Source organism: Muntiacus reevesi, chromosome 9 (assembly GCF_963930625.1).
Source record: "Muntiacus reevesi chromosome 9, mMunRee1.1, whole genome shotgun sequence".
Classification (NCBI taxonomy): domain Eukaryota; kingdom Metazoa; phylum Chordata; class Mammalia; order Artiodactyla; family Cervidae; genus Muntiacus; species Muntiacus reevesi.
Window position 1 is genome coordinate 67,883,136 of NC_089257.1, and position 20,333 is coordinate 67,903,468.

Sequence of the window (20,333 nt, forward strand, 5' to 3'; positions counted from 1 at the left end):
AGCTCAGAGGCTCGGACGCTGCTGCTGCTGAGCTGCCCAGACACTGGGCCGGGACAAGGGCTCTGGGATCCTGGACGGTTCTCGCACAGCGTCCTCTCTGCCCAGCGCCTTTCCCCACCCCACCGCCTGGCACAGATGCTTAGTATAGAAATGCAGCAGCCCTCCTTTCAGGGCCCATCACGTTTTCAACAAATATCGCTCTTTGCAAGATGCGCTGTGGGCTCACTCCGTGGTGGCCTCTCCGGCTCGTTTCAATGGCTGCGATGAAGGCAAAGCGGGAGGGAAGACATCCAGCGGCCACGAGCCGCCTCATTCTGTGCAAATCGTGACAGCATTTCAAACCCCTCCCTGCCGAAAGCGGCTTGCTGGATGTCAGCTTACACCTAGCTCAGCTCTTTCCTGGTCCTTTCATGTTCCAAATCCCAGCCATGTCACATACAGAGGCTCCAGAACCTCACAGGAAGCCTTTCCTCTGCAGGACATTTCCTGATAATTAGCTGAGCTGTGGAAATGGGATATGTTTTCTAAACAGAAGACAAGGACACCAGGTTTGACAAATTCTGAGCTCTGGTGCGGGCAATGGGACAGAATATTGGAATTCACTGGAGAGCTGGAAAACCCAGGACGCCTGTCCTCACCACAAAAGAGATGGCTATACTCAGTTTTCTTTCAGGCACATTTTAGGGCTTCTTGTGTTTTCCTGCTCCGGGAGATTCTAATAATCCAGACACTGACCCACTGAAGCATTCGTTCTGAAGCAGCCCTGCTCTCCAGTGTCATTCACGGAACTCTGGAGGCACCCAGAGCAGGGGTCTGGCGGCTCTGTTGACTTTCCCAAGAAAATCCCTCGATCTCCTCCATCACCAGGTGGATGTCCACAGGGCACATTTCACTGTACTGGGGCAAACTTGGTGAGGGGAAGGGAGATGGTCTGAGCACTTCCCAGGTCACAGGGTGAGCTGAGATTCCAGGCACACCATCAGCCCAGCAGATGCAGCTGTGGCATCTGCCCTGCGGGGTGGGTTTCCTAAGACGCAGTGTGATAGGGGTACTTGCCTTGGCACAGGAAGAATTTGGACTCTCCCACGCTGATTTCCCCTTGGCTGGGAACAATATCCACCTGCAGAGAAACTGAAAAAGGCAAAAAGTCCAGCTCAAACGTGAGTTCACAGTTTTGAGACGGAAACTAGAGCTTTCATTAAAAAACGGAGTCTCCTCGCCCACTTCCAGAAAGAGCGAAAAGAGGAGGTTGTTTGGGTTTTGAGAACGTGTCATTACAGTTCCTCACACCAAAGCCAGGAGTGGACACGATCCAGGTCATTTCATGTGCAACTGCTGTCCTCTATCAGACGGTGCAGGCCACCCGGGAGACCTGGGGTGAACGCTGCCCTAAATGTTCCCGACCTTTTGAGAAAGCTTAGTGTCCTGCTTCCAAACAGCAACCTTCATTCATGGAAATGGCAGCCCAGCCAGTTGCATGTGCATCATCAGCCTGAAGGGTCCCCACAGCTGTGTTCAGAGGGAAGCCTGCTATCCACAGCCCTGCACAGGGCTTCCTGCCACTTCTCCACACCGTAGAGCTTAACCACCACAAAGGATTCGATGTGAAGATCCAACCTAGTTTTGGGGGAGGGGATGCCAAACAAACACTCACCTCCCTTGCGACTATAGGACCAATCCATCTCTTTGCATCAGTGGAGACAGCGATCAAACATGATCACCCCTATCAGTCTGTTACTCTTCTGCAATGCTGGAGTCTCTGCTCCGTAGCCCCCCTGCATCCCTTGGCTACTTCACTACACTCGATTTGAATACCCATAGGCTCTATCCAGCTTCCCAGGTGGTGCTAGTGGTAAACAGCCTGTCTGCCAATGCAGGAGACATAAGAGACGCGGGTTTGATCTCCGGGTCAGGAAGATCCCCCTGAAGGAGGGCATGAAACCCACTCCAGTATTCTCGCCTGGAGACTCCCATGGGCAGAGGAGCCTGGCGACAGAGTTGCAAAGTCCACAGGGTTGCAAAGAGGTGGACACGACTGAAGCAACTTAGCTACGCACACACGCATGCTCCATCAATCCACTCCACCCATTAAGACAAAACACACTGCACTGGATCTCATGGATTCCTGTATTCACCCGGTTCCTCGATTATCTGCTTAAGTCAGATAACCATTGCTCATGAAAATGTATTCTTAGGGTAGGAGAAGTGCTATTATTCATTGGGTTCCAACTTCTTTTTGCCTTTCCTCCTCATAGGTAAAGTAAATCAGCAAGCTAAAGGCTAATGGACATTTGGTTGAATGCATGAAGCGTCTGCAAGCCGGCATGAAGGAGGAGCCTGGACAAAACAGACCGAGTAATAGAGACTCAGCAAGCCCTTCCTTTTAACAGCCATTTTCTCTGCACAGTAGAGCAGAGGGACTACTCGTTGCCATGGTGACGGACTTGGAGGCAGAGCCGCTGTGGGTCTCTGCCTGTGCTCATTTGATGAAGCAACCACGGTTGTACTCAGTGAAACACAGGGATCAAAGGGGCTGCTTGGGGCGGGCAAGGGGGAGCGTGGGGCAACATATCCACCAGGGGCACAGCCTTCCTCACCATCCTACGGACAAAGCATCACACAGAAAAACCCAGCAGAGGCTGCAGAGAAAGGGATGGTTTGGTGGGACAGGAATGGAATGGGGAGGAGTGAGAAGTCAGGAACAGGCTGGGCGAGGATGCTGAGCACGCCACTCTGAGAATATGAAGCAGGAATCCAGAGGCTTCCAAATGCCAGCTCAGAAGAAATATGATAGGAATGGAGGGGCCGCCTGTCTCTCGGCAGTCGGTTTGCTTCCGATTACTCATTTCCAGGATGGAATTCTTCCTGAGAGCAATGAAAGGTCTTCTCCCTACCTTTCGTGAATTTTGCCCACAGTGCGCAGCGCTACAATGGATTATAATTTTTTTAATTGTAAAAAATTAATTTATTTTAATTGGAGGCTAATTACTTTACAATATTGTAGTGGTTTTTGCCATATGTCGATGTGAATCCTCCATGGATGTACATGTGTCCCCCATCCTGAGCCCCCTTCCCACCTCCCTCCCCATCCCATCCCTCAGGGTCATCCGAGTGCACCAGCCCTGAGTGCCCTGCCTCACGCATCGAACCTGGGCTGGCCACCTGTTTCACGCTACAGTGGATTATAATGTGGGGGCCACAGCACGGGGCGGGGGGGCGTTGGGGGCAGGTGTGCCTGGTTGTGGCTACTTTATTCCATCACTCTCCTCTGGATGGATTCTGTATGGACCTGAGCAGGAGGGGTCCCAACCATCACCATGTCCCGCCTCCTCATTTTCTGGTCAGAGAAGAGTGGTATGGACTTCCCTGGTGGTCCAGTGGTTAAGAATCTGCGTTGCAATGCAAGGGACATGGGTTTGATCCCTGGCTGGGAAACTAAGATCTTACATGTGTCGGACCAACTAAGCCCTCAGGCCACAGCTAGAGACCCTGAGCACCACCATGAAAGATGGTGCGTGCTGCAACTAAGACCCAACGTAGCCAAACAAATATTAAAAAAAAAAAAAAAAACTTTTTTTTTAAAACTAAAAAAAGAAAAGAGAGGTAAAGTGACTTCCCTAGGGTCATGTCTAGTGAGAGCCAGCATGGCCCCAGAGTCCAGGCCACCTGGCTCCCAGGTAAGTGTTCTTTCCATTACATAATGCTGTCTTTGCCAGTAGAAGATAAAATGTTTCCACTCAGTTTAACAAACAATCGGATGCATATCCCTCAACAGAAGAGACCAAACCCATGGTATATTGGGGGAGCACAGGGCCCTATAGGAGAGGGCTACAAGCCAGTGCCACCCATCTTAAGGCCACCTGGACCTTTTCAATCCCTATCGTGGTTCATACTCCACAGAACAACAGGCCTATGAAGCCCAGAACCTGAGCCTTGGCCACCCGTCGCCAAAGTAATGGTCCTTTCTGGAGTTTACTGGGGCATTCTTTGGAGAATTAGAAGCATATTTCTAGCTTGGAAAGTGTGCTGGCCCATATGCTATGTATTAGCAGCCAGCTTCAACATATGGATCCTGTTACTCTCACAGAGCCCTTATTGCTTTGAGAAGGATTTTCTTATCCCAAGTGAAAGAGCAGCCTTCATTTTTTTTCAGCTCTTTTCAAACAGAACATGACTCTCAAGGGGCAGGAGAACACGGCAAGGCTGAAGAGTTTCCATCCTCGAATATGGCTGGTATCTATCTCTGGACCACGGACAGAAATGAGAAACGAGCATTACCAAGGAATTCCCAGCTCCCCCAGATCCCAGGCACACATTTATCATCACAGACATTTTTTTAAAGAAGAGATATCCATTCAGACGCCTGCCCTTTTGCACACATGCAGAAGACAGTGACTTCTCCTTCTAGACACCGGTCAAACCCGGGCCAAAGGAAGCCCAGACTCTCTGGAAACTCAACCTTGGATGTTTTCCACTGGAGCACAATGGCTGATTATTCTCCCCCAAATGCGAAACCATGAATTATTATGTTTAATAACGGTGAGTGGAAATCCTGCTCCAAGTCCCAAACTCCTTCCCTCCACTTCTTGTGGCTTTTTCCTTTCTTAGGGTATTCGTCTTCTCACTGTTCCCAATAAAAATTCCTGTCTTGACTTTCACCTTTCTCCAGTTGCAAATATAACCAAAATTTCCTCACCAGGCCTCACTCAGACCCTTTAGAAGAACTCTGAAAACATGTGTCCCAGAAAAAGTATCTCATTTTTCGCTTTGCAGAAACATTCTCTGTGGAAACATGGTGTGTTATCTAATCATCTTAGATGCATCCAAAGATACACAGTTATGAACACAGGTTGCTGGACTGGCTGGGACCCTGGGGCAGGCTATCAGTGTCCTCCCATTATGGAAGACAGTATGGAGATTCCTCAAAAAATTAGGAATAAAACTACCATATAACCCAACAACCCCACTATTAGGCATATACCCCAAGGAAACCATAACTGAAAAGGACACATGTGTCCATCACAGCACTATCTACACTAGCTAGGATGTGAGAACCACCTTGATGTTTATTGACAGATGAATGGACAAAGCAGCTGCGGCAATATATACAATGGAATATTACTCAGCTGTAAAAAGGAAAGCATTTGAGTCAGTTCTAATGAAGTAGATGAACCTAGAGCCTATTACACAGGGTGAAGTAAGTCACAGAGAGAAAACAAGTATATATTAACACATACACATGGAATTTAGAAAGACGGTATGATGAACCTATTTGCAGGGTAGCAATGGAGATGCAAGCATACAGAACAGACTTGTGGACGTGGCAGTTGGGGAGGAAGAGGGGGGATGAATGGAGAGAGTAGCATGGAAACATGTACATTACCACATGTAAAACAGACAGCCAGTGAGAATGTGCTGCATTACTCGGGGAACTCAAACCAGGGATTTGTCACAACCTAGAGGGGTGGGGTGGGGTGGGAGTGAGTTCCCAGAGGGAGGAGACATAGGTATACCTATGGTTAATTCATGTTGACATATGGTAGAAACCAACACAGTATTGTAAAGCAATTATCTTTCAATTAAAAACAAATATACTGAAAAAAACCAAAAAAGAACCCATCTACCCCCCACCCAAGACCTCAGGAAGCTGGTTCAAACTTTCTGGTTTACAAAACACACTTTGTTATTTCCCCTGAGACTCCTGACAGTTCTGAGACATAAAAAGGCCAATAGGATTGTCCTCATTCTACAAAAGAGAGAATCAAAGCTGAGAGAAATGAAATAACCTGCCCAGGGCAACTCAGCTAGTAAGTAGTAAAGTCAAGATTAAAAGTCATCTAATTTCAAGACTCCAGCCTTTCTCCCTACACTTCACAGTGATCATTAATCTTTTGTTGGCTTCCTAATGGTCTCATTATTATTATTACCTATTAAGTTACCATTTGCTCTTTCTAAATTATGGGCTAGAAAAAATCATCAAGTTGTTGTCATCATGTCTACTCCGGTTAATTATAACGGGCCTCTGTGTTCACAGATAACCACTGCACTGTGTGTGCTCAGTCGCTAAGGTGTGTCCAACTCCTCGCCACCCCATGGACTGTGATGAAGGCCGCCAGGCTTCTCCGACCATGGGATTCTCCAGGCAAGAATACTGGAGTGGGTTGCCATTTACTCCAGGGGAATCTTCCCAAGCCAGGGATCAAACCCATGCCTCTTGTGTCTCCTGCATTGGCAGGTGGATTCTTTACCACTGCACCACCTGGGAAACCCAACAATAGCATTAAAGTTCCCATTTTACAGATGGGGAAGTGGAGGCTCAGAGCCCTAAGCAATGGTAGTGATGGATCAAGATTCAAACCCAGGCCAAATGACATCCAAAGCCCCAGCCATTTCTCCCACCCTGTTCTATCCCTTGCAAACAGATAGAAAGAGCTTCTCTTGAGAATGGAATGAGTCCCTTCTCCACATCTCATTTAGAAAATAAAATAACCCTGTGAGAGATGCATATGTTTTAAAATGTGTTTTCTACCTAAATGTCTTTAAAAAATAGATGTCTTGTTCTGAAAGATATGACAACTTGTTTAGCAAACAGCCTCAGGTTGAAAGAGGAGTTCTGTGATTTTCAAACTCCCTCGCAGAAGCAAGCTTTGAGATCTTAGTTGCTAAAGAAAATTGAAATTTCAGTTCTAAAAGGCGCTCAGGCACTTATCAGGAGAGGTGGGATCTTCCTAAGCAAAACAACAGGAAAAAAAAAAATTCCGATTTCAAAACAGACTCCGTAGATTTCCCCTGAGTTAGCAACTTCTTGCACCAGTTTAATTTTATTGTTCTTTTTGGAATCTTCTGTGCTTGAGGAAGCAGGAGCTGAGAGCAGCAAGTGGGCCCAGGTCTCTCCCATGACTGACCAACAGTACTTTCTTGTTAAGCGATTATAAGACATTGGCTCCTGAGAAAGACAAACCGCAGAGATGCAGCAGGCCCAGGGCTGAGGGAGGCACACCTGAGGAGCATGTCCTGACCATTAGTTATGAGGTGGGTGAATGCCGGACGATGAGTCTGATCAGCGACTAGGTATCAGACAAAGAGATTTTCCAGAACCTATTTAACAAAGGCTTTTGAAAAAGGCATCAAAATCCAGTTCTATATTTATTTTGTCAGCTATTGTTCTAGAAATGAGTCTTAAATAGTAATGTACTTAACCACTAAAAGAGACTTATTTTTTTACTTTTCAAATGATGCGAAAGTGTATTTCGTTCAATGGACCTGTGAGAAATCCAGATGTCAGAACAGGAGCGAAATAACAAAGGTATCCCCACATGCCTAGACAGTCTGCCTCATGGTCAGCAAAGTACACGAGGGGAGATAGGAGGGTGACTTCATGGATAAATCAAAGAAACGCAACAAACACAAAACTGAGACTAATATGGCGATCCTGCAGAGTGGTGAAGGCCATGGACTCCGGGCCAACCCTCAGCTCTACCATTTTCTAGCAGTGTAAGCCTGGCCAAGTTATTTAACCTCTTGGAGCCCGTTTCCTTATCTGTTAAATGGGGACTAACAGAACCCTTATCAGAGGGTTGTTGGAAAGATAAAATGAATTAATACATGTAGAATAGTCTCTGGCACCTAATACACATTTAATATTTGTTGTGTATTATTAATAAGCCCCTATCAATAACCTTTTCCAAGGAAATTATTTTGATTACTGTTTTTGCAAAAAGTTATGTTTACCTTTATGGTTTTAGATAAAGTAACCTTCCAAATCAGCCATGTGGTGGTCAGGTGGACCGATTCCATGCTCTACATTACTTTAGGATATTTATCTTGCCTGTCAGAACTTTGCTGGTATAAAAGATGACTGAATCCAATCAAAGCCAGAAAACTAATAATGTAGGCACGTTAGCCAAGTCACCTCACCCCAGTTTTCTCATCTGTAAAATAGGGATGATGATAAAATTGAATTTGTGTTGTTGGACTGTCATGAGAATTAAACAGTCAGGAAAGAGTCATGGTTAGGAAGTCAGGATATGGAGTAAGAGGCTGGGGTCCAAATTCCAACTCCGATACATAGTAATCCTGAATTCTCAGGAGGATCTCAGAAACCGTTCTCCATATTTGTAAATGGCCATAACAACTCAGTTGATCTCATGGGGATGTTGAGATGATTTAGAAAAGTATGTAAAGTTCCAAACACAAGGTCAGGGTTGTGTTGGTTGTGTTTCAAATGACAGTACATATATGACAGTTCTTTGACATCATACACACACACACCCTAAACAAAATACCCTATAATGTTTGTAATGAGAATGAGGTAGCAGGAACCTCTTGTAGACTACTGCATTCGACTGTCCAAAGTCAATTAAGGGATGTGTGTGTCTTAAGATTTATCCAGTTGCAGCCAGTGAGGGCTATTCTTCATTGTCATACGCAGGCTCCTCATTTCAGTGGCCTCTCTCACTGGGGAGCCCCGACTCTAGGTGTGTGGGCTTCAGTAGTTGCAGCTTACAGACTCTACAGCGCTGGATCAGTAGTTGTGGCGCACAGGCTTAGTTGCTTCGCAGCATGTCGGATCTGCTCGGACCAGGGATCGAACTGGTGTCCCTCGCATTGCAAGGCAGATCCTTAACCACTGGACCACCAAGAAAGTTCCTGTCTTTTTATCTATGTGTATGTATCATACACACAAGATCCACTAGATGAGACAGTGTGTGTGTATGTGAATAGAATAATTCAACTTGACAGATTGCTGTTGCTAGAAGAAGCAGCTGGACATAGGTAAATTTATCTCATTTTGGGAGAGAAAAACAAACAATTAAGGATGACAAAGGACTCGCATGTCACATCCTTGACACATGAGTCTCACCATGCTGGCTTGAGCTCCTGCTGACAGCAGCCAAGTGGAAGAAAACTAGGTAGACTGTTTTACTTTTGAACATCAACACAAGAGTTACACGTCAGTTTAAAGGAACTATAAAATACATGTTCTTATACAGTTTTGGCTTCTGATTCTGTATACTGGGCTTCTCTGGTGGCTCAGAGGGTAAAGCGTCTGCCTACAATGTGGGAGACCCAGGTTTGATCCCTGGGTTGGAAAGATCCCCTGGAGAAGGAAATGGCAACCCACTCCAGTACTCTTGCCTGGAAAATTCCACGGCTGGAGAAACCTGGTAGGCCACAGTCCATGGGGTCGCAAAGAGCTGGACATGACTGAGCAACTTCACTTTCACTTTCTGTATACTAACCTCATAATGGCAGGCCATATTCTGATTGCCATTGGAAGCATCCTTGCTGACAAAAGTGGGGTCACAGCAGCAACCAAAATCATCCAGGAGTCATACTCAGGGCTGCCAGTTCTAGTTAGGGTCCCATTTATGTAAATGCCGAGAATTCTATGTAATTTTCATTTACATCAAAACACCCAGAAACAATCTACCTGGGGTTTGTAAGCCAACTGAGGTAAGTTGATAACCAAACCCTTGGGACACGCTCTGTGTGTAGTCCCCACAGGACCCTGGGTCCCTGGCTCCCCCCGTATGTCAGCCAGCCTAGAGAGTGAAGGAAGCCCTCAGGAAAGCCATGGGCTTCCCTGGCTGACAACACCAGCACTCAGCAGACTTGGAGAGCAGAACTCAAGACTGGAGGAGGCAGAGAAGAAGGGTCTTGGTGGTGATGGTGCTGCTAGCGGCTCTGTGGTTTAATACCTTAATGCCTTTTGAACAGAGAAACCAGAGCTTCTGTACGAAGACAAACCATATAGACAAGTTGCAAGTAAGATACAGATTTTTCTAAACCAAACAACTTGGCTCATATACCAAGTGGGTTTCCCATGCCTATCACTTTAATAAAGCCGCCAAAACTTGGCAATGTTTCATTACAAAAGTGATGCAATGAGAATTCCTGATGAAAATTCTCTTTAACCTCCTCAAACCTCAGGACTCTTCCAGAGTGAAGGCGGGAGGTGTGAGAAAGGGGAATATAACTTCAGAATTCTTAAGCTTTCTATGTAATATGATAATACAGCTGATGCGTGTGTGCAGGCTCAGTCGCTACGTCATGACCGACTCTTTGCAACCCCATGGACTGTAGCCCTCCAGGCTCCTCTGTCTATGGCATTTTCCAGGCAAGAATACTGGAGTGGGTTGCCATTTTCTTCTTCAAGTGATCTTCCAGACCCAGGGATTGAACCTGTGTCTCCTTCATTGGCAGGCGGGTTCTTTACCACTGGGCCACCAGGAAGCCCAATAGGGTTGATATTATAAAATTATACTAAGGAAGAGAAAGCATTACGCATCACTATACGACTGAGGTTTGGATGATTAATCTGATATCCTGTTACTCCAAATAATCTATCCTATGAAATTCTAGTAGCCAAACAACAGAAACCAACTCTATTTCTTAGCAAAATAAATTACATGAGTTGCTGGGAACTGGGATAACTGGGTCCTGGCTCTGTTCTATGGGGCTGGCTTCAACTCAGAGCACAGAGCCAAAGGAGATAAGGGTTTCGGCTTTCTTGGCCTCCCAAGTTCCCTGGGTCAAATTAGCATTGCACTGGGTCTGATTGGACGATTTTGCTTTACAGAACTAAGTCAGTGGTTTAAAACCATGGTTGTTACCCCTATGAACTACCTAGAATCTAGAAAACTTGATTCATATCACATCACATAGCATCCTCGTGCTCTGGTTAAAGGGCAAGAAGATCTATGCATTGGTTTAATCTGCTCGGAAGTGATAGATCCATGCTATTCCCCAGGCTGTCACTCCATAGCCAACCTCTACCTCCAAGAAAGTACACAGTTCTTACTGGGAGCATTCTGAAACATCTAACGGGAGTCAGAAGAAATGACTCAAAGGGATATTAACCAGGAGCACAACCCAAAGAAATTCCACATGATAACCACGGTCAGACACAGGAAAGAAGCCAGCCAAACCCTGATGAAAGGAATTTTGTTGGTTTGCTTGTTTTAACAGGAGATCATAAAGGAAGGAGAGACATTGAAAAATTTTCTTAATCTTTTCCCCAAAGTAGCAAAAAGTCAGAAGCAGCCCCAGAGAGCCTCAAAAGGGCTAGATTCCAGGCCAAGAGTGAAATATTTCCCAGGTGGGCATTAATACTGTCTCCTATAGTCCACAAGAGGGGAAGGCAGTATCTTTCATACTCCCCACCCTGGGAAGCACCTGCCACGTGAGGGCAGGAGTGTGTGCTGAGAGGTGGAAAATGTGGACTTCTGTCTTCTGCTCCACCGGATCAATTCATGGGGAGGGTTATAGAACCATTTAGTAACAGAGAAGGTTTGAGCCGGGGGGACCTGACGTGCTCTGCAACCCCTACATTTTACAGATGGAAAATGCAGGAGCAGAAGTCTAGGGTCCCCAGAGCAAAGTTCAGGGGCCACGGGGTTGGGCCCACATGCTGACTGCTGACTTGACGCCTCTTCTTGTTTCTCTGTCTCATCTGCTTTGCGTCCTCAGTAGATCTGTCACCGACTGTTTCCCTTGCTTGGTTTGCCCTGGTCTCACCTTTGTCCCTAAAGAGCGATAGTCATCACTTAGGACTTCCATGGTGGTCCAGTGGTTAAGAATCCGCCTGCAGGGTACACAGGTTCCATCCCTGGTCTGGGAAGATTCCACATGCCTCAGGACAGCTATGTCTGTGGGCCATTATTATTGAACCCATGCGCCCTAGAGCACATGATCCAAAACAAGAGAAGCCACTGCAATGAGAAGCCCACAAACCACAACTAGAGAGTAGCCCCTGCTCCCGGCAACTAGAGAAAGCCTGCACGCAGTAATGAAGACCCATAGCAGCCAAAAATAAAAATAAATTGTAAAAAAGAGACTATCACTTGGAGTTCTGTGCTTGTGCTCAGCTGTGTCTGACTCTTTGCAACCTCATGGATTGCAGACTGCCAGACTTCTCTGTCCATGGAATCTTCCAGGCAAGAATACTGGAGTGGGTTACCATTTCCTACTCCAGGGAAGCTTCTTGACCCAGGGATTGAACCCATGACTCCTGCATCTCCTGCACTGGCAGGTAGATTCTTCACCACTGTGCCACCTGGGAAGCCCCAGAGACTGGCCTTATTAAGTGCAGCTATATTAAAAAGCAGAGGCAATACTTTGCCAACAAAGGTCCATCTGGTCAAGGCTGTGGCTTTTCCAGTGGTCATGTATGGATGTGAGAGTTGGACTGTGAAGAAAGCTGAGCACCAAAAAATTGATGCTTTTGAACTGTGGTGTTGGAGAAGACTCTTGAGAGTCCCTTGGACTGCAAGGAGATCCAACCAGTCCATCCTAAAGGAGATCCGTCCTGGGTGTTCATTGGAAGGACGGATGCTGAAGCTGAAACTCCAGTATTTTGGCCACCTCATGGGAAGAGCTGACTCACTGGAAAAGACCCTGATGCTAGGAGGGACTGGGGGCAGGAGGAGAAGGGGATGAAAGAGGATGAGATGGCTGGATGGCATCACCGACTCGATGGGCATGAGTTTGAGTAAACTCCAGGAGTTTGTGATGGACAGGGAGGCCTGGTGTGCTGTGGTTCATGGGGTCTCAAAGAGTCGGACACGACTGAGAGACTGAACTGAACTGAACTGAATTGAGGAAAGCTGGACAAACAGCTGGTGGTCTACCTGTCCTGCCCGAAGCTCATTAAGATAACTAGCGTTGCCAACACCAGCCCACTTTTTAACTGAAGCTCCAGGTCTCTGTTTTCTTTTCAGACAATCTTTCCTGCCATTTCCCTTTTTTGGGCAGACTGACTTCAGGCCAGCACCTTGCCTGAAGTTGAACGACTCACTCCTTGCCCTGAAATGTAGGGCAAGGACACAAATAGATGCTTGGAACTCAGCTAAGCTTCTCTAGATAAACAACATAAAATCTATCAACCTGCCCCGATAACCTAGGCCTTCTGAGTAAATTGTTGCTTGTGATCTGATAGCTTCCAGGATGCCCCTGACAATGCTTCCTTAGGTCTGTTTTTTTGAAAACTTGCCTTGATAAAATGACTCATCCAACTTCTCTTCTTCCGGCTATAAAAAGGTAATGATACAAGGCAGATGGTCTCTCTCTCTCTCCCAACAACTTTTGCCAACATGGCAAGAACTTGGAATTATTATCTTCCAATATTTGTCCAGCTGTTGTTTGCAGATGTTATATTCTTTACACTGAGAAAATAGAAATTTACAGAATGCTAGCCAGCAACTTCATCCTGAAAATTTCAAATCCTGTCCATGTCTTTCAAAAATGTCCTTATGTGATCATAGCTTTAAGCACATCTGGGCTATTGAAGATACAAAGGCTTACAATCTCCCAAACAACCAGTGCAAAAAGCTGTTAAATTTAGTTTTTGTCAAGTGAAAAATTCACATTCTCAAACCGAGATATATTGTTTATATAGACAGTGATTATTTTGAGCCAGTCCCTGTTCAGAGCACTTCAATGAGTTCATGTAATCTTTATAATAACCCCATGGGATAGGTACTTGGGGTTATTATCCTACTGGACAGATGAAGTAGGTTATTATCCTACTGGACAAATGAAGAAACTTAAGAACTGAAAGATTAACTAATAGCCCAAGGTCACAAAGCTAGTAAGAGGTAGAGCGGGGATGGGAAGCCCAGGCAGATCCAGCTCCACGGCCCTTGATCTTAAGTATGTGTTACATAAAGTTGGCTTTAATGAAAGTCAACTTTCATGAGAAAGGGGTTGCTCTTGTGCTGGGTGAACTGGGAGGCAATGTGCAAGTAGGAAAACACTATCTCCTTGGGGAAATACTGATTCTGAACATGGGCTCACTGAGGCTGCTTGAATTCGGAGCCCATCAGGCCACACCCCTCTCCCTGTTCCAGCCCTGCCTTCGTCTCTACACTGAAGCCTTCTAGCCGCCACCCCCCCACCCCCGACCAGCAATGGTCCTGGCATCCATGCCAACAGGCAGCCACCAGAGCTCAGCCACCAACAGGGATCAGGAAGAGGCTGTGAGCTGGACATTCCATCTACAGGTCACTCCTGATTCCCCCAATTTGGATTCATGGTAAGCCATATCATCCCTTATTTAAATGTGAGTATTAAAATCAGTATTCTTTGCTGATATTTAAGTTGTGACTGGCTCTTTACTCCTCGGTAGGGTGTGCATCCGAGTTGGATTATTCTCATCTAACTACTCAGCCAGTGTTCTCTCAAAGCACTCACTCTCCTTAAGAGATTGTCTGTAGAGTATCATGGTAAAGAGATTCCTAGTAGAGGTAATACTCTTTTCAAGGGGGTGGAGAGTCCCCCCTCTCTTAGCCAGAGTTACCCCTCACCAGAGAGTGCCTGACTTGTTGATTAACATGTAGAACCACATTACACAGAATAGATAGAAAAAAACTCAGCTATTAAAAGAATAATAATTTAACAAATAATATATCCACTATTCTGGGATAGCTTTTAAATTAGAGAACAAATAAGAAAGCTATCATTTGGCTCTACTACCAATTAGGGTAGGAGTAAAATGCCATATCCACTATTGCGGCTTATTAAGAACTCAGATGTGAGCACAGCCCCAGCCCAGGTGGGGTGGCAGAGAGAAGGGACCATGGCAGAAGGTGGCTGTGCAGTGGTCCTGGCGCATCTGAGGTACATCCTGGCTCTGAGTGTGTGGTACTGCTTCTGCCAACCTTACGATCCTTCCATCCATACAATTATCCAGAACGTGATTTTCTCTCAGTTAAAAGTCCTTTGGCTATATCTGCGGCCTCCTTCTGTCTTCACACAGTGTGATTTCAGGAACCCAGAAGAGCCCCTTGAGACTCCCCAGGCCCAGGCTGGTTACTGATACACCATTTTCATTCTTGGTACTTCTATCTTACGGTGTGTGTGCCTAGTAACAGCTAGCAATTCCATGATGCTATCAGTTTTTTCAAATTAAAATGAATGAAAGATGTAGATAGAGTTCATTTGGGAGGGCTGAAAATGAATGAAAGATGTAGATAGAGTTCATTTGGGAGGGCTGGGAAAACATGGTCTGTCAAGTAGGAGTTGGGAGGTTGTCAGGGAAATGTTCAGTCTTGTTCAGGCTTCAGAAGTAGGGGAGCGGGCCTCCGACTCTGGACCACATACCTGCCTACAAGCAGACCAGCAAATCAGGTGGCGCTTCAGATGAGAAAGGGAGTGGGTCTTGGAATCTCTTAAGCCCCTGAGGGCCTGGCCAGCCCCTCCCCTCCCCACCAGGGTCTAAGAAGTCTTATGACTCACAAGGTGAAACAAACAGCATTGTAAACATTAAAGGAAAACCAGAGCTGCATTTTTCCGTGCAAACTAATGACATCAATTTGTGGTCTGGGATTATAAGCGGGAGCCCCCAAATTGCAATTTGAAGTCTCACCCAGGGGACGGATGCACCGCCCAGGACCCGTCTCTCAGCTGAGACTCCAGATTGCTATTAATGTGGGATTTCTCAGGGCTATTCAAGTGTGGATGTAGGTGTCAGCTCAATTTGGTGATGTCTACGCAGTTACTTCTCTCTATTGTTTCTATTTCTTTTCTTTTAATGACTGTATATTGAAATTAAGAAAATGATCTTCTATAAAAAACTGAAATTGTTTACTTGTGTGTAACAAGTGGTTTCTTTTGTTAACAAATCCTTTGAATGTAAAACAAAAATAAAACATTCGGCAAAATATAAATTGGAGAGAAAAAATAACCAAATGTATGAGGCTCCCACTCATCTTGGTAGCTGAGACCATCCACGTGTGTTAATTATGCTCCTCCCTTGCCCAAAATAATGCTACAACTCTGAAGAACTGCCAATAAGTCATAAACATTAAATATGGAATGGGATCCTTATGATACCCTTTATGGACTTTGGTTTGGGTTTTGTTTTTGTAGTAGGGTTTTTATTTAGGCAAGCATCACTAAGGTCTTTCATTATTCAGTTAGACTCCTTCCCTTCCCTAATCCAAACCCAACTGTCCTTGACAAACTCGCTTTGCTTTATCTGATAGGCAGGAGAGTCTTTGAATCCCTGTCTGAGAAATCAAAGACAGAAAGATTAAAGAGAATCCCCCCATGGCATCATGTCGTAATGGCCTTTGATGCTCAAGGACTAAAATAAGTGGGATCCCAAGGAGACAATTCAAAGGTCAGAGGCAGATATGACGCTCATCCATGAGAAACAAACACAAGCCAAACTCGTCTGATGGGGGCAGAATCTTTTTGGAAGGATTTCACAAAGGCAATGCATCTTAACTTCCCCTTCAAGGTGACAGACTCTAGTTCTGTGAGCAACTTTAAAAGTCAAATAACTAAACCCTTGTTCCTGCATCCTTATCTCAAAAAGAAGGAAAAGCCTGCCAGGAGACAAATTCTCTTTATGGGAGATTCATGGAAAAATTCCTCTTAACTTCAGGAGACTAAGCCCCTTTCCTGGCAAAAGGAGTTTAGTGTCCACTGTGATCCTGGCTGGTGGGTCCAGCTCCAAATGTAACACAAGACTTGGGCAGGACACAGGGTAAGACACACACACACACTCACACACACACACGTGCTCACTCACTTGCTCCTTCCTCGCTTTTTCTTCTCGGACAGCAAATTACTCTTGGGAACTAACTTCTGAACTTTGAAGATGATCAAGTCACAGCCTGGTCAAGTCACAGTGACCAGGCAAAACTGGGTGCCTTCAAAAGAACTCAGGGCGCTAACCACTGAATTTTCCTTCTTTAATGTCTGCCTCATCAGTGGCTAAACTTGGGAGTGCAAGCACTCATTTCTGTTCCAAACTGGACTGACAGCTACAACACTGGGAAGCCCTAGACTGGTGGTGATCTGAACATACGTAAGTGAGTGGAGTTCACATGTGATGATGCTGTTTTGTGTTGCACGTTGCTTTCAGTTTCCCGACCAGAAACTCCCCAAACCAACTCCACCCTGAAAGCTGTAACAGTGTACACAGTCAAGGTTGTGACTGCGGCTGCCTTAGAAGCAGCAGTGCGTCTGTCTATCAGGATGACTATGTTGTCCTGTAACTCAGACATCTCTGCATCGTGGATTGTGACAGAATGGGCTGCTCATTGCATGCACCCTGAGATCTCCCCAACAGGCCTATCTTTGGTCAAGTGAAATCCCTGTCTTTTTCCCCTTCAGTCACCTCTCTCCCCATCCCAGCCCACCCCAATTCTCAAGGCTGGCCTTCTGTATACTCCCACAAGACAGACAGATAGAAGTCCTACATACCCAACAACAAACTTGGCCAAAAAGCAAAAGCACTGATACATATGGATGTCCAGTCCCATGCCTGCATTATACCTTATTTTGTAACGAGGCAAGCTGCCTTTATTTCTATAAACAAGTCATAGCTGTCAGCATCACTATTTGGCCTTTAAGATGCCAGTATCTTATCAATCAGTTCAGCTCAGTCGCTCAGTCATGTCCGACTCTTTGCGACCCCATGAATCGCAGCATGCTAGGCCTCCCTGTCCATCACCAACTCCTGGAGTTTACTCAAACTCATGCCCATCGAGTTGGTCATGCCATCCAGCCATCTCATCCTCTGTCATCCCCTTCTCCTCCTGCCCCCAATCCCTCCCAGCATCAGGGGCTTTTCCATTGAGTCAGCTCTTCGCATGAGGTGGCCAATGTACTGGAGTTTCAGCTTCAGCATCAGTCCTTCCAATGAACACCCAGGACCAATCTCCTTCAGGATAGACTGGTTGGATCTCCTTGCAGTCCAAGGGACTCTCAAGAGTCTTCTCCAACACCACAGTTCAAAAGCATCAATTTTTTGGCACTCAGTTTTCTTCACAGTCCAACTCTCACATCCATACATGACCACTGGAAAAACCATAGCCTTGACCAGACAGATCTTTGTTGGCAAAGTAATGTCTCTGCTTTTTAATACACTATCTAGGTTGGTCATAAATTTCCTTCCAAGGAGTAAGCGTCTTTTAATTTCATGGCTGCAGTCACCATCCACAGTGATTTTGGAGCCCAAGAAAATAAAGTCTTATAGAAAGCCATTAACCAGAAACAACCTGACAACCAAGTCTCCTAAAGGGTCACAACTGCCAGAATAAATGGCTAGTGAAAAAAGCTTGCAATCCCATCAGCAGCCCCTAAACTCCCTTGGGGGCAAGGAATCCGTGTCTGAATTTCATCCTGCTCTCTGGAGGATAAGCGATTACTCCCTCTTTCTCTTTTCTGCTATGGGGTCTACACATAGATTTACATTTTATGAAGCACTTCTCACTGAATCTGTTCAGACAAGATGACATACTTTGAATAGCCTTTAAGATATGACCAAAACACACACACACACACACACACACACACACACACAAACTCCAAGATCCCCAGTCTGCACAATGTCAATCTCAAAAGCCACTGAACTGTGAGTCATCTGCCTGCTTCCTGGGTGAGAAGAGGTGATGAAAACTCCAAAGCTTTTTCCCCCAAACCTCTAGGTGGCTTACGAAGCTGAAAACAAAAAGACAAACAAAAGCTACCACATTGAAGACTTCCTGCCCTTTATATACCCTCTGTGTACCACGTCCATTTTTGCCGAACCCTTGTGGCAAGGCTATTAAGTGACCAAAATGGGCTCAAAGCCTTGAGCTGGCCTTTGTCTTGGACCAAGACTCTTGTAACATCAGGGGGGAGAATGACCCAGAGACCAAGAACTGAAATCAAGGGGACTGGATGCAGCTTCCCCACAGCCAAATCCACTGGAGTCTGACTTAGTCCTGCCTCTTAGCGGAAGGCCTTGCTGTACAGTTCAGAGATGGAAAACTCCATTAGAGACCAGGTGCCAGAGCCACAAAGCTGAGAACAGGCCAAGGAAGAGAGCTGAGAATGGAGGTCGAGAAGGAAAGCATCTTCAAGGGAGAGAAAAGAAGGGGAACACCCTGGAGGACATGCGAGTGTCGCGTGACTAGGGCCTCGAAAGAGCCTCGGGAAGCAGCACCCGACAGGCTGATTCTGCTGTCATCACACAGCCCCCCAGAATCCACCAGCTGTGACGTCAGCTTCACACCCAGGGCGAGTGTGAGCAGCCTCCTCTCTCCTGCTGGGCACGCTGGACTTGGAGGCCACACTGAGATCTCCCAGGAGACCCTGTCTACGGGCACAGAGGGCTGGCACAGACCAGACTGCATGAAGCATGTGATGTTTCCTTACACTCTGCAGAAAGTGACCCTGCTGGATTCTGTTCTTCCAAGGGAAAATCAACCAGGATCACGGGAGGGCTGAGCCAGCACTACCCTGGTCTTTACTGTCAAAATCTTGCCCCAGGATCCTCTGAGGTCAGGGAAGCCATAACAGAAAGGGATCTGGAAGTACAAAGGTATGAAAGTCAGTCCCTCCTCCCTGTCTCCATGGCAATTAACTTGACCTCCATCATAACATCACTATCTTATAAGGTAATGCAGTAGCGTCTGTTTCAATGACTGAACTCTATTAAGGACTGAGCCTCTGCATCCTCAGTGCTCAGCACACTATATGCTTTAAAAGAGGTGCAGAATTAACTGAAGATCCTTTCTGATTATTCTTTCCTGAGGATCACAGGAATCTAACAGTTCTGAAATGCATGGGATGCAGGAGTCCAGGCCCCAGAATAGTATCAGGTCAGGTGCTTAAGAATGACCTGGATGACTTGGGAAAGCCAGATTTCCTTGCTGCACCCCCAAAGGTACTGATTCAGCCCCGCTGCAGTCGAGCCCTGTGATTCTAATGTGAAAATACTACTCAGATGACTTTGACATACAGCCAAGTGAAGATCCTCTGGCCTACTCACCAATCTACCTGGTATAACTGTTGAACTGCAAACATCAAACCCATCCAAACCCTTCAAGGCCCTGCCCAAAGCTGTTGTTTTTTTTTAATTGTATAAATTTATTTTGACTGAGCTGGGCCTTCACTGCCGCGTGGGCTTTCCTCTAGTTGTATGCGTGTTTCTCATCGTGGTAGCTTCTCTTGTTCAGGACACGGGCTTGGGGGCTTCAGTAGTTGCTGCATGTGGCTCAATAGTTGGGGGTCCCAGGCTCTGGAGCTCAGGCTCAATAGTTGAGGTGCACGGGCCTAGCTGCTCCATGGCATGTGGAATCTTTCCGGACCAGGGATCAAACCCATATCTTCTGCATTAGCAGGTGGATTCTATACCACTGAACCACCAGGGAAACCCACCGCCCAAAGTTTTTGATGTTCACAACCACTATGTTGCCTTAATACTCGGCTATTCATCACATTAAGCAATGCGACATAGCTCTGCCGAAACTTCTATTTTATGCACTTCTTTTCAAACTTGTCACATTAGTTCTTTAGAAAGTATAACCTTGAAGTCAAAACCAATCTAATAAACA

General features: G+C 46.0%; 1 protein-coding gene across 4 annotated transcripts in view; it reads right to left on the reverse strand.

The window, feature by feature from the left end:
- The window catches only part of NCAM1 (neural cell adhesion molecule 1), a 348,328-nt gene that overhangs the window by 72,359 nt on the left and 255,636 nt on the right, over positions 1-20,333 (reverse strand). For all 4 annotated transcript variants that reach the window (XM_065944613.1, XM_065944612.1, XM_065944611.1 and 1 more), the window contains exon 2: positions 1,057-1,131. In XM_065944613.1, the coding sequence (XP_065800685.1) occupies positions 1,057-1,131 (75 nt within the window). The remainder of the gene's footprint in view (positions 1-1,056; positions 1,132-20,333) is intronic.